Source organism: Pelodiscus sinensis, chromosome 13 (genome assembly GCF_049634645.1).
Source record: "Pelodiscus sinensis isolate JC-2024 chromosome 13, ASM4963464v1, whole genome shotgun sequence".
Lineage (NCBI taxonomy): Eukaryota > Metazoa > Chordata > Testudines > Trionychidae > Pelodiscus > Pelodiscus sinensis.
In genome coordinates, this window is record NC_134723.1 from 39,713,045 (window position 1) to 39,727,449 (window position 14,405).

Here is a 14,405-nt window from a genome sequence, read left to right on the forward strand (position 1 = left end):
CTACAAAAACCTGGACCCACCGAATGGATTCTTTTGAATCCAGCCAAATTTTTCCCTCAAATTCTAACGTCTAAGGAGAAATCAAGCAAAAAAAAAAAAAAAAAAAAAAAAAAACCCTGCAGCAAAAAATTCTAGGTGATGATGCAGCCCAGTGCAAAACCCTGGATTCAATACAGGGAACTGGGCAAATTTTGGCCCCACGCTGTACTATGTAGGTGGAGGGGGGGATGTAAATAGCTCCTAGGGCACCCCAAAATCCAGACCCTGTTGCAATCTGAAGCATGGGGGGGGGGGGGAAGTGACTCCCACAACCAGATCTTTTATTTTGGGCTTCCCTCCCTGTGCTTTAAAATAACTAAATAGAGAATAAGGGCAGCTGCTCTGATTCCAGCAAACCCAGCGCCTCTTTGCTCAGCAGAATCTTAGAGAGATCTTTCCAGGGCTGGATGCTTGATCAAGCCTATGGTTTCTTGACCCCCCCCATTCAAACAGAAAACACATGTTGCCGTTCCTAAAATCCCAGCTCCCTCACAACCTGGTTAAATAGCAACACAGCCTCGTCTAGCAGGCACCTAGGTCTTGCCAGGTACAGGCATTTTTCGGCCACAAATCTCTCCATTTAACGTAAGAAACAGAGATCTGCTCTGGTAATACTACATCTTGGCACAGGTGCACTGGGAAACATCATGAATGATCGTGTCTTTTTTTTTTTTTTTTTTTGGTCCAGTTAAATCCCCCAAAGTTTTACCTTCTCAACAGACAAGTTCAGCCATCCTTTTACGTCAGTTAAAACTGTATCCAAGGCGCTGTGCTTAAGTGAATCCCCAACAACCCCGTTCTTTCTAGAGGCAGCCAAATGCCAGGCCGTAACACTGGCACTTTGGCAGCGCGGCTAGTCTAGCCGGTGTGAATGATCACATTATCTGTGGTTTCAGCCCTGGTCAGCTCTTGCCGGAGCGATTCCAAGCGGAGCTGGGGCTCTCGACACCCCTCTTGCCAGCGCCGCGGAGGGGGAGGGGTGCGCCTTTCCAGCCCGGACGTGGCTCTGCACCTCTCGCTGCATTGGAGCCAGAGGTAGGCACTAGGATTTGGGGAGGGTCGGGGCCAAAATTGGGCAGGATCCGGAGGCCAGATCCGGGTTTTTGCAGAACCTCCTCCTCCTCCTGCAGCCGCCAGCTCTTGGAGCGCAGCCGGGCGCCTCTTGGACAGTGCGCCCGGGGGCAGAAGAGGGGCCAAACCCCTCCAGGATCCCGGCGAAGCTCCGGCTCTGGAGGGGGCCGTGCGCGCTGCGCCATCGCCGGCTGGGGGAGGCGGCGGGTTCCCCCCGCAAGAAGAGGCGTCCCCCGGCAGCCCCGACCCCCCCCCCCAGGCGTGACGTCAGCCCCAGCTAGGTCCGAGGGCAGCCTGCAAAAGCCTCGGGATTCAAAGCGCGCGGCGCACGGGCGGCAGCGCGAGCGGCTCCTCTCCCTGCCCAGCCCCCGGGGCCGAGCTCCGCGCGCCGCTGCTCTCCCGGCGGGATGCGGGTCGGGGCGCGGGCGGGGAGCCGGGGGCGCTCCTGATGTGTGAGTACCGCGGGGCGGCTCCGAGCAGGGCTCCGGCTGCCCGGCTTGGAGGCTGAGCGGGGCCGGGGGTCCCTGCCGCGGGGGTGCTGCGGGGCGGGAGGGTCCGGCGCATTCCCGGGTGCGGGGGGCAGGGCGAGCGGCCCCTGTGGCTAGTGGAAGGCGGGGGGCGGCGGGGGCTCTTGCCCTGATCTGCCCCCCCCCATAAGTGCTGGGACGGGGGGGTGCAGGGGGGAGAGGAGGAGCTGGAGCAAGGTGAGCTGCCCTATGGCGAGTAGAAAGGGGGGGGGGGTTGCCCTGACCTGCTCCCTCCCTTCCCCATAGATGCTGGGAGAGGAGGAGCTGCAGCACCCCCTGGCCTGAGGTGGTTCCCATTGTATCCCCCCCCCCCCACTGTACAAATTGTTCCCCCCCCACCCCTGCCCTTTCCTGGCCTCCTTAATTGGGGTTCTCTTTCCCCTCCCCCACCCGCCTCCAGGTTTGCCTGTCGGTACCGGAGCTGGGACCCGCGGCGCCTAAAGATGCTGAAGGGGGTCTGGCTGCTCAGTGTGTTGACAGTGGCCGGGATCTCGCCCACGACGGAGAGCCGCAAGCCCGCCAAGGACATTTGCAGCAGGAGCCGCTGCCCCTGCGAGGAGAAGGAGAACGTGCTGAACATCAACTGCGAAAACAAAGGCTTCACCACCGTCAGCCTGCTGCAGCCACCCCCCTCCAAGATCTACCAGCTCTTCCTCAGCGGCAACGCCCTGACTCGCCTGCACCCCAATGAGTTCGTCAACTACTCCAACGCCGTGACCCTGCACCTGGGCAACAACGACATGCAGGAGATCCGCACCGGGGCTTTCAGTGGCCTGCGGACCCTCAAGAGGCTGCACCTCAACAACAACAGGCTGGAGGTGCTGCGGGAGGACACCTTCCTGGGCCTGGAGAGTCTGGAATACCTGCAGGCCGATTACAACTACATCAGCGCCATCGAGGCTGGAGCCTTCAGCCAGCTCAACAAGCTGAAAGTGCTCATCCTCAACGACAACCTCTTGCTGTCCCTGCCCAGCAACGTCTTCCGCTTTGTCCTGCTCACCCACCTGGACCTGAGGGGGAATCGGCTGAAGATGTTGCCTTTCGCTGGCGTCTTGGAGCACATTGGTGGGATCATGGAGATCCAGCTGGAGGAGAACCCTTGGAACTGCACCTGTGACCTGCTCCCCCTCAAGGCCTGGCTGGACACCATCACCGTCTTTGTCGGGGAGATCGTCTGCGAGACGCCCTTCCGGCTGCATGGGAAGGACGTGACCCAGCTCACCCGGCAAGACCTCTGCCCGAGGAGAAGTTCCAGTGACTCTCACCAGAGGGAGAAGCACCCTCCTCACTTAGACACGCACATTCAGAGGCTCTCACCCACGGCTAATCTTGGCATCAACCCCACCAGAGCCCCCAAAGCCAGCCGGCCACCCAAAATGAGGAACCGGCCAACGCCTCGGGTCACAGTGTCAAAAGACAGGCAGATTTTTGGACCCATCATGGTTTACCAGACCAAGTCCCCTGTGCCCATCACTTGCCCAACTGGCTGTGTCTGCACTTCACAAAGCTCCGACAATGGTCTAAATGTCAATTGCCAAGAGAAAAAGATCAGTAACATCTCCGATCTCCATCCCAAACCCACCAGTCCAAAGAAACTTTATCTTACAAGTAACTATCTACAGGTTGTTTATAAAACCGATCTCCTAGATTACAGCTCTCTGGATTTGTTACATTTGGGAAACAACAGGATCGCAGTGATACAGGAAGGTGCCTTTACAAACCTCACCAGTTTACGCCGACTTTATCTCAATGGCAATTACCTTGAAATTCTGTACCCTTCTATGTTCAGTGGACTTCAGAGCTTGCAGTATCTCTACTTAGAGTACAATGTCATTAAGGAAATCCTGCCACGGACCTTTGATGCCCTGAGCAACCTTCATCTGTTATTTCTGAACAACAACTTGCTGAGGTCTTTGCCTGATAATGTGTTTGGTGGAACTTCCCTCACTCGGCTCAATCTGAGAAACAACCACTTCTCACACTTGCCTGTGAGAGGAGTCCTTGACCAGCTCTCGGCTTTAATTCAGATAGACCTCCAAGAGAATCCGTGGGATTGCACGTGTGACATATTGGGGCTCAGGAATTGGATAGAGCATGCCACGGAGCAGAACAACCAGCAGTCAAGCCCCCCTGTCGTTATCAATGAGGTCATATGTGAGTCTCCAGCTAAGCATTCAGGAGAACATCTGAAACTCCTGAGCAAAGAGGCCATCTGTCCAGAGAACCCTAACTTGTCAGATTCTACTCTCTTCTCCATGAGTCATAACACAGACACACCAGTGTCCCTTAGTGTTTCGCCCAGCTCCTATCCAGAAATACACACTGAAGTTCCTCTCTCTGTCTTAATTTTAGGCTTGCTGGTTGTGTTTATCTTGTCTGTCTGTTTTGGGGCAGGCTTGTTTGTCTTTGTTCTGAAACGCCGAAAGGGAATGCCAAGCGTGCCCAACAGTGCAAACAACTTAGACATAAGTTCATTTCAGCTACAATATGGGTCTTACAACATGGAAAGCCACGATAAAACGGAAGGACACGTTTATAATTACATTCCCCCTCCTGTCGGGCAGATGTGCCAAAACCCAATCTACATGCAGAAGGAAGGAGATCCAGTTGCTTACTACAGGAATCTCCGTGAATTTAGCTATAGCAATCTTGACCACAAAAAGGAAGACTCAGCCAGTCTTGCATTTACAATCAGTGCCGCTGAATTGCTGGAAAAGCAGTCCTCGCTAAGGGAACCAGAGCTGCTGTATCAAAACATTGCAGAGAGAGTCAAGGAGCTCCCCAGTGGAGGGGTTGTTCATTATAACTTTTGCACCTTACCCAAAAGGCAGTTCGCCCCTTCCTATGAATCCAGACGCCAAAACCAGGACAGGATAAATAAAACTGTTTTGTATGGAACTCCCAGGAAATATTTTGCAGAACAGTCTAAACCCGAGCATCCTTTGCTGCAAGGAAAGCTACAAACTGAACCAGACTACCTCGAAGTTCTGGAAAAACAAACTGCAATCAGTCAGCTGTGAGGGTGGATATGGGGGGTGGGGTGGGGGAGGGAAAGCATTTTAAAAAGGTCTTAAAGTCAAACATGATGGGTATTGAGTTCTGAATGAATGGGATCTGTCACATTCTCAACATTTCCAGTTTTTAAATTCTGAAAACAAACACAACCCCTTATGCTATTCTGGGGGTGAGGTGTTGTTTTTGCAAAGGTACCTTTAAGTTATTTCTACATATTTCGTCCTTTTCCTCTCCCGTTACGAACTGTCTCTGCAAATGAATGTTTTGACAATAGATTTTTGCATAATTCTCTCTGTTTTTTAAGTTGGGAGGAAGGGAAACTTTCTTTTTTTTTTCAATTGAAACTGGAAAGGTAATGTATTATGTAGAAGATCTCCAAAGATCTTTTTCCTGGACTATAACTTTTTTTTTGTAAATAATAATATACAATACTGCTGTTTCAATGACAAGTATAGCCACTGGGCATCACTTTTTTGTGTTAAAGTGCCTTTGCACTTTAAGTACATTATTACTTAATTGTTGCTCTTAGCTTTGATAAATTGAACCTATTTTAATGTGTTGTATTTTTGAAATTAAAAAAAAATGTAAAATAGATCTATATGTCAGCTGCATTAAATCGAAAGTTCTTGCTTGATTTATAGGAAACCAGCCCTTATTTAAGGGAATGTAGTTCTAGGACTGTAAATTATTTGTTTTTTCCCCCCTCTGGGTTTGTTTTAAGCGATTCATTGAAATCAACTAAGAGGATTTAGCAATGGACTAGAGGTAATCAGCTGCCTCAAATGGGAGTAACAGTTCATTAATAAAAGACATTTAACATGACATCATAGTGAACTGAACAATTAATGTCCCTTCTTAATTCATTACACTGCAGCTCTAACACAGCCAATAATGTTCAGTGGTTTAAGATTATTTTCATACTTAATAAAACATTACTTGTAATATATATTTTCTGCATTAAATTAGATATTTTTATATACTTAACTGCAGAGTTTATTTTTCTAACTTCTTAATTGAAATTGCCCATTTGTTTTCTTGTCCAGCGTAGTACTTTCTTAATAAGCATGCTCACCAGCAGGGGCCGCCACACACCTCATTAAATACACAGTCACACATGTAAATGAATAAACGAACTTGGAGGGAGACTTCAAAGGTCAGATGAGAACCTAGTTCCCCTCAGTCCACTCAAGATTGATAGATGCATCATACCTTTCAGGAATGTGAATTATTTCATGTTTTCCCTATCTAAATAAAAAGTAACAGTGCAACAGTCCTAAGCTAGTTGACAAATAACTCCTGTCATGTATAGTTGTTTAAATTTTTAGATGGCCTTATTGATTTATCAGTCGATTACGTTTTTATCTCAAGATGGGTTTTAATAAGTACATCAGTAAACATAACATAGTCAATATGTTTTCTGTTCTGCCTTTGACATGGGCTCCTGTTGCTCGAATCTTTACCTTAACATCTTCAATGTACATTTCTTTCCACCCTGGAGAATATTGAAACCATTTTAATTAACAAGTGAGATACACAAACTTTATAGAGCCTTAGTAGCCTGTAAATAATTTTTAGATTCAAACATTGTGTGATTTCAACAAACAGCCCTTATTTACAACAAAAAGTTTTGTTTTGTCTATTGTAAATCCTTATGCAACTGGGATGGTGATCTGCATATAAAGTAGGACAGCCTTTTCAATTCCTTATTAAAGCAATTGATGGAGTCTGAAAGAAGCACACTGTTTCCTTTTCATAAATAGGTTACTCCACATAATAATCCTTTATTATCATGCAGAGATTGAAGTGGACTCTGCTGGCTGATTTTTAAAGCTTTACTCTAACTAATGATATATTATCTGCAACTTTGAGGAATTTTAAGCAATAGAATTTTGGTTACAAATGACTACAATCTGTATTATTTTAATCAGGACTTTTGCCAAGAGGAAGTCGCTTTATATTTAAGATGTAAACAAGGTTTGCATGGATAGGGTCAAATATATGGGATATTCTGCCAACTATTTTCTAGTGAGTTGTGTGCCATATGAATACATTAATATGCTAACATGTCAATTCTTTATGTTTAGAGATCGTAACTTCTATTGCTGCTCATTAGCTCAGGTTTAAAACTGAAGTGCTGCAATGAACCACTGAAGAATCAGTCTTCAGAATGATCTCATTTCAAGAAAGAGAAGTATTATCACATAAGTTGGAATATTTTCCTGGAATAGCATTCGTCTGGGGTGAGCTATTTATATGAGAGCTTCCAATAGTGTTGTCTTATGTCTGTGACACAGGATACAACTAAACGTATAGATTTGCTGAGAAAATTAGGAGAACTAGGTGTAGGGATTATTTCAAGTGACAGTTTTGTGAAGGGGTTTGTTGCAGTAACTCTAAGTTCCCTCTTAATACTGTTTACAAAGACAGTTCTGGTACTGTTCTGTATCTGTAGTACTTTAGGAAATAGTCTTCTTCCCTCTCCCAAACAAAGCAGAACTAATTAAAAAGGTCTTTGTTTAGAAAAATGATTGAATGTCCTTGTCTGGTACAAATTGGGGGTTCAGTTCTGTAATGTTTAAGAATGACACGGGAGCATTCAGATTATGAATTCTTTTAGGAGTTATTTATGGATTAATTTTCATATTTGTTTTGCTTCCCTGAGTTTTGCACCTGGGTTGCTTTGATAGCAGAGAGAGACTTTTCAGATACTATTTTCATTTGCATTTTTCAGATCTATTAATATATTTTATTTAGTAAATGCATTTTGATTTGCCTCATCAGTGCAAACTTTAAAGACTTGTTTTGTTCAAGGATCTTGTTTGTTCTACTGTTATTAAACTTTAATTTTATTTGCAGCTTGCATAGGTTTGAGCGATTTCTTTTTAACAGTTACAGGGCTGTTTCTAATTGAGCAAGCTGTGCCTCTAAGCAGCTGCCCTGTGGAAGATCTGTAGGCCTCCCTAGTTACACAGACCAGTCTGCTGCTTCATTCTCCTAGGAGAGGATGCCTACATTAGCAGTAGCCTCATAGTAAGCAGTAAGCTGCAAAAATCTCCCTGATTGATCGCTCCTTTCCAGAGCTCACTTGTGGAAAAGAGAGTTACCAAAGCAGTGGAAGACTCTCTATAAAATAAGTTGAAAAGAGTTTGTATTCCTGGTAAACTCGTGTATTTATGAAGGCTAACAGAATGGCCCCAGATTAAAGACAATGGGTGATCTAGGGTGCCATAGAAGTAAAACTATCTGTTTATAAAAAAAAGGATTGTCTGTTTTCCAAATTCATGGCTGCATACGTGTCTGTCTGGTTATAGAGCATTAAATCAATAGGGTTCCTAGGAAAGTCAGATCTGAATGAAATGATTAGAAGTTGGCCCACAATGTGCAGCTGGGGCAAAGAGGTTGAATGCAATCCCGATTTACACCCTGCACCCAAAGGAATAGGTATAAGGAAAGGTGTAAATGGGAATAGAATTTGGCCCATGGTTCCCTGGCAGGCATCTTCAAGGAGAAATTTGAATCCGTGTGTGATACACCTGTCTTTTCTGTTTGTTTATTGTTAAATACTCATTTGTTTTACAGGATGATAGACAGAGATACAATCACCAGTGTCCTTGGCATTTTCAGTGGAGAAGGGCTGATAGTATCCCTGTTTTGTCCAGGTTCTAAATTGGGTAATTACAAGAGGCTGACACTGTAAACTCCCCTCCCACCTTCTTCCCCCACCCCTCCAAAAAGAAAAGGTTTGCACGAGGGCCACAATTAGCCATTTCTCACTCTGCTGCTTGTACCTTTCTGTAGCTTCTAAGTTGTCTGCTCCCTTTCTCCCTGAAGAGTCTATTCTCTTCCCAGTTGCTTCACCTCACCTCTCTTTGCCTTCTGAGCTGCCTAATCACCTTCTGCAAGCTCTTTCCTGGCCCAGATTCAAGTACTCCTCTCAGACTTAGCCTTCTGTGCTCTCCCCCTTTCTTCACACACAAGCTCCTTTGGTTCCCTATTTCCCTGTCACTGAATTTCAGCACTGAAAGGAACGATGTTCCCTCTCAATCAGCCTTCTTTGACAGGGACTGTGTGTGTCTTTCTTGGATGCTGCTACCTAATCTTCATGGTAAACATGGGTATTAGCACTAGAGGGAGCTGCAAGTAGCAGTTTCCTTCCTCTGTCACTGTGTGGTCTTCAGCTGGAAAAAGCATCTAGCTTGCAAGCTTTAAAAACAAAGCTGCTCCAGCATCCACAGTGCATTTAACATGTGCTACCCCATCCAAAACCTGCTCTGCCTTTGCTGAGGGGCGTTTTAAATGGCGAACGCCATGATACTAATCAGAACCCACAGTAATTATGTTCTGCCTTCCTATTGTCCTCCTGCAATTTCAACTGGATGTTGAATTCTTTGTTTCCTTCCCTAAACTGTTGCCTGTGGTTGCTTTGTGCTGTTAAACATCTGCCTTATTCCACCCCTGAGGTGGCTGCATTTTGTTGATGGCTGAAGTGATCCCTATAGAGTTTGGCAGCTTTGGGATAAAAGCACTTACAGTATTCATTCTTTTTGAATCTACAGGGAGTTGCACATTATCTTTTGTGTCTTTGTTTTTAGTTGATAAACAAACAAAAATACCCCAAGAAACCCATGTTTTTTCAGTTTTAAATTGTAAGCCATTTGTGTCAAGATAATGGCGTAAACAACCTGATCTGCAAAAATAAAACACTTTATAGAATGAATATTGACCTTGCATCAGAATAGAAATGCCATAATTTTAAACTGCTCATGAGTGAAATGAGGTACTGGAAATGTTAATGAAACTTTTTAGACTCTTCCAGGCTAATCACTGATACAGTTTGTGATTTCACATTTTACCACTATAGCAGATGGCAAATGTCAGTGAACATAGGAGAAGAGGGCCTATTTACTAAAAAAAATGCAGAGAAATAAACTTTTCTGAGAGAGATATTTTTGTTTGTTCTTTTTAAAAAAAATATTCTATAGGAGAAGTAGAAAAATGATTCTTTAGCAAGGGGATCATTCAGTCTGTTCGGACTATTGATCTCAGAGTTTTTTTCTGAGCATGAGGCCAACAATTTTTGACTATCTTTGTTTGTTTGTTTTGTTTTAAATCCTGTCTAATAAGAGAGGAGGATTAATAAGTGGGTTATTTTTTTCATTTGGAAGCGGATGATTGACATGTTTGTGAATACACTGAGTGGATCATTTTGAATAGAAGAAATTATGGAGAAGCAGTTGGCTTTTAATCATATTACAGACCAAAGAAGTTCAAGAATATTAGTAATGATTGAAATATGAGACAGCATAAAGTCTACTTTGTTGTTGAAATTATGAACAAAGTCAGCCCTTTGACTACAGTAATGTCTTTCATTACATAGTGTTTGGTATCTGGATAGATGAAATTAGAAGGCAGATAAACTTCATTTATCCTAAAGAACATTCATGTAATTGAAGTGTTTTGGGAGATGCACTGTTTTTATTGTTTATTGCTTGCTTGTTTATTACACTACAATGTCTACAAATATAGCTTTATTGTTACTGTTGGCAGTAGATGTCTAGTAACCATAATACAGTTACCAAGAACAAACCTAGTCTGGATATTTTCCAAGTCACTCATTAATATGCTTTTAAAAATGCCATAAATAAACTACTTGTAGTAGGTCCTGTTGTTTGTTCACTTCTAAGGGTCTTAATTGAAGCCATCTTTTTCAAAAGGGCACATGTACATGTTTCTCTCCTACTGTAATCAAATTAATATGTGCTGTTTTTTAGGAAACAAGACCAGTAGGTAATATACTTGCTGACCTTGAAAGTAAAGATCAAGAGCATAACTGTTGCCATTTTGAAATTGAAGTGATTAGCTTTTGTCTTTGCAAGCAGTAGTGATAACTTGTACAAAATGTATTCTGAAATGTTTGCAGTACCAAACGCAGGTTTCTCTCTTGGTGCAGAAACAAGTATAGACTTGTGTTTCATCTGTATTGATTCTCTGTATTTTCTCATCTCACCATAACCCTTGCTCTCGAGTGCAGAAGTGTTTAATGCTAATTACAGTGGGACAATTTGAGGAATGCTGATTTTGTTCAAGCTCGTACAGTGAGTGCATACAGACCTGTGATAGCTATCTCCTTATGAGATTTTAATTGTTTCCATAAGAAGGACAGAGGTATTTTCTCTTGAGATTACAGATCATTTTATGTTGTTTTGGTTTCCTTTTTGAGTGTCACTCCACTGAAATGGCTTGCATGAACTAAACTGTTTCTCCTGCTTCCTCCATTTCATTAATAAGTCGGTTTATGTCCATTCATTAGTTGGATATTTTCAGGTCAGAGAAAAGAGTCTGTGAGAACTGTGAAGATTAATGATGAATATGTAAATTCACAAATGAAAAGAAAAAGTGTTATATGTGGACAAGTTTATAGCATAGTTTGGTTTCGGCCCCTGTTCTGACCTCAGTTATACACGTATAAATCCAGAGTAACTCCATTAGCTTTGAGTCTGAGGGTACGTCTAAACAGTGTTGCTCTTTCAGGATACCGGAAGTATCCCAAAATAGCAATGCTGCAACTTTAAAAGCACCTGTTATTTCCCAAAATAGCAGGTGTGCTATTTCTGCATCCTAAATCCTCGTTCCACGAGGATTAAAGGGATTTGTTGGAATAGTGCCTTATTTTGAAATTTGGCGCTGTGTACACAGTGCCAGTTTTCAAAACAGACTCTTTTGATTTAGACTCAGAACAAGCTACGCAATTTGCGTAGCATAAATTGCGTAGCTTATTCCTACAGAAGGGTGCTGTCTAGACACATCCTGAGTAACATCAGTGGTGTTACCTTCTATTTATTCCTGGTGGAAGTATGATCAGAATGTGTCCAATAACAGGTAGTCATGAAAATGTATCTTACCCTCTTCAGGGGAGGGAGGAGAGAAAAAACAATGTTGATGCTTTTTTGCGCTAAACATTTAAAATTTGACAGGCTTAGAAGCCTGTGCTTGTCCATTTGACTCGTGTAACTTAATGCAATGTGGCTGAAATTCACAGCCTTGTGTAAACAACCAGCACCAGAGATTATGTGCAAAAGTGTAATTTGGCCCTCTGCCAATGTCTAAATTCCATCAGTATGCACAATATTTTAAGGAAGCACCTGCTAAGGACTGCAAGCTCTTTTCCTCCCTTTTCCAGGTGAGAATGTTTATCTAGAAGTGCTGAAAAATTTGTTGTTATATCATGGAGAAGGCATCTTAAAATGACATTTATGCTTATGCATTTCTCTACTGTTACAGTCTTATGATCCATTCCTTCTCCCGCCCCGCCCCCCAACTTTGAATTGCTGGGTTAAATGTGAGAATGATGGAGAATTTGCTTATCGTTTGACCTCAGCCATTTCCCGTCAATGGAGAGAAAAAATTTTGAATGACTGTTAGCTTTTTTCCTTTAATTTCACCCCATCGTACATGGATTTGTGGCTCTATTGTTTTGTTGAATTAATACTTCTCGGCAGAGATTCTTACATTTGATGAGGCTATTTGGGTTGTGCATTAAGCCAGCTTTGTGTTTTTCCTTGTCAGAGCACACTGACTGCAATGGCTCAAACTCATGCAAAGAGAAGAAAAAAAATCTGAACCGTGTCTGCTCTGGCTCCAGTTGAAATTGATCCTAAAACTCTAATTGACTTCCAGGAAAGCTGGATTGGGCCCTAAACTGAAATATATTTGTTTTACTGCAGTCAAATGCACCACTTAAAATTCCATCTACATTTTTCCAGCTAACAATCAACTGAACACAGTTTCAATTTATGTAAATCTAGAATCAATACAGTTACTCCTGATTTAGACGAGAGTCACTGAGATCAGGTTCTCTGAATGTTTTCATTGTCAGATGAGGTAGCCTACTTACTTTCCTATTTATTTCTATCCATTTCACTGACCCTGAAAGTTCGCAGTATCTTTCTATAAGGGGCCGATTTTGCTTGTGAACTCAAGATCATTTACTCTTTCAGTAAAAGTTAAGCAAACCTGACCAATGAGATTCTTGGTTGTATTCTTGCCAGTCAGGACAAGTGGAATCTTATCCTCTCTCGTCTCATTCTGCCTCATAAGTGGCCAAGTTCATCACCAGGGAAACTGACCCTTGGACAAACTCAGGGTGAGTTTCCGAAACTCATTGATCCACTCCAGTGAGCAAAGAACTCCACTGACAAGCTTTGCCATTCTTATCAGCCCTAACTGTTGTGTTCTGCTGAGCTTTTGCATCCATTCAAATGTATTTTGACTTGAAGCATAAATACACTGGTAAATACCTAAAAGAACCTTGTAACTTTCAGTTGCTGTGGCTCTTTACAATAGGAGGGAGGGAGTATTTCAAATTGTCTCTGCTTTTCCAAAGGTTTTTAGTTGCTGATTAAGATCGTTAGTGAACCAAAAGAAAAACCAACAACATTTTCATCTGTTTTTAAGAAAGTAAATTGGCTCTTACTTGCCTGAACTACCAAGATGCTAGAAAATGAGGCTATTAGGAAGCTAAGGCCTTTCACATGGATTGCAAAACCAGCCAACTTCAATGCCTATTTGAGAACATTTTTAAAAGGAAAAGAATAAACTTAGGCTGATCTTCTGAAAGGAATTTGGAGACTCAGTTCTTTTAAGTGGCTACAAAATCTGAGTCTAAAGTTATGATACTCGATATACAGCAGTTTGCACAGAGCCACTGCACATGTGAATAGACAATATCTGGGGAAATGCCTAATGCTATAATTTACACTTTAATTAGCGGTGTAGTTTTTCTTGTTTATGTATTCCTAAACCATATTTACCATAGACTCTAACTTATAAGCTGTTTACTGGAGCTGAGTGGATAATTCTTATTTAGTAATATAGTTCCTTTTTTTGTAGTACAGTTGCAAATTGTTCACGAGCAGCTTATGATTTTCTTAGCTTCCTGTTGTTCACCAAATGTTTATGAATAATTTTTGAGATGTAGAGTTATCCTCATGAGCAGCTCATAGTAAGTATTCATTATCTGAAGGGTCAGTTGTCTTGATCTACTGGTGAAAAGTGTATTATTATTGATTCCTACCTCAGGTGCCTTTGGGCCTTATGCTTTTATCCACTATGCACCCTTAGCCAAATAATTCATACCCTTTTGTGTCTTATCTCAGTGTTAGAACGTGGTGTATTAATTTCACATTTCTTTCTTTTTTAAAGATTAATAAGAGTTTGTGGAGGTATCTCTTCATGGAGACAAGTAGCTCCTGTTGTAGAGGAAAAATAGTATATGGAAAAGAAATAGAGACCTTTCTGCAACTTTTTTGTATGCTATTTTTAATCCCTCTCTCTCTCTCTCTCTCTCTGGGTATGTCTACACTACCACCCTAGTTCGAACTACGGTGGTTAATGTAGGCAGCCACCTACATTGTAGGATTTGAATTTCCCAGGCTTCATTTGCATATTGCCGGGTGCTGCCATTTTTAAAACGAGGTGTAACGGTAGTTCAGAATAGGAAGCCTAATCCGAACTACCTAGTTCGTGCCGCGTGTAGCCGCGGGCACAGAGTCCGAACTAGCGGACATTTAAAAATGGCAGCGCCCGGCAATATGCAAATGAAGCCCGGGAAATTCAAATCCCGGGCTTCATTTGCAACTCCGGTTGCCTACATTAACCACCCTAGTTCGAACTAGGGTGGTAGTGTAGACATACCCTTTCTCTCTCTGCTTTAGGTGCCCTAGCCTAGACTCTCACCCTCCCCATTGCTGCCCT

The 14,405-nt window shown here is 43.0% G+C and overlaps 1 protein-coding gene across 2 annotated transcripts; it reads left to right on the forward strand.

The window, feature by feature from the left end:
• Nucleotides 1-795: 795 nt before the first annotated feature.
• On the forward strand, nt 796-7,558 carry SLITRK2 (SLIT and NTRK like family member 2). Of its 2 annotated transcripts, none has more exons than XM_075941068.1 (2): nt 796-1,074; nt 2,038-7,558. In XM_075941068.1, exons 1-2 carry the CDS (start codon nt 911-913, stop codon nt 4,655-4,657), a joined length of 2,784 nt encoding a protein of 927 aa, XP_075797183.1. In that variant the 5' UTR covers nt 796-910; the 3' UTR covers nt 4,658-7,558. The 2 variants fall into 2 exon arrangements, with proteins under 2 accessions (XP_075797183.1, XP_075797185.1); XM_075941070.1 differs by lacking the exon at nt 796-1,074 and adding an exon at nt 1,179-1,562 and having other exon boundaries at nt 2,038-7,557.
• The last annotated feature ends 6,847 nt before the right edge of the window (nt 7,559-14,405 follow it).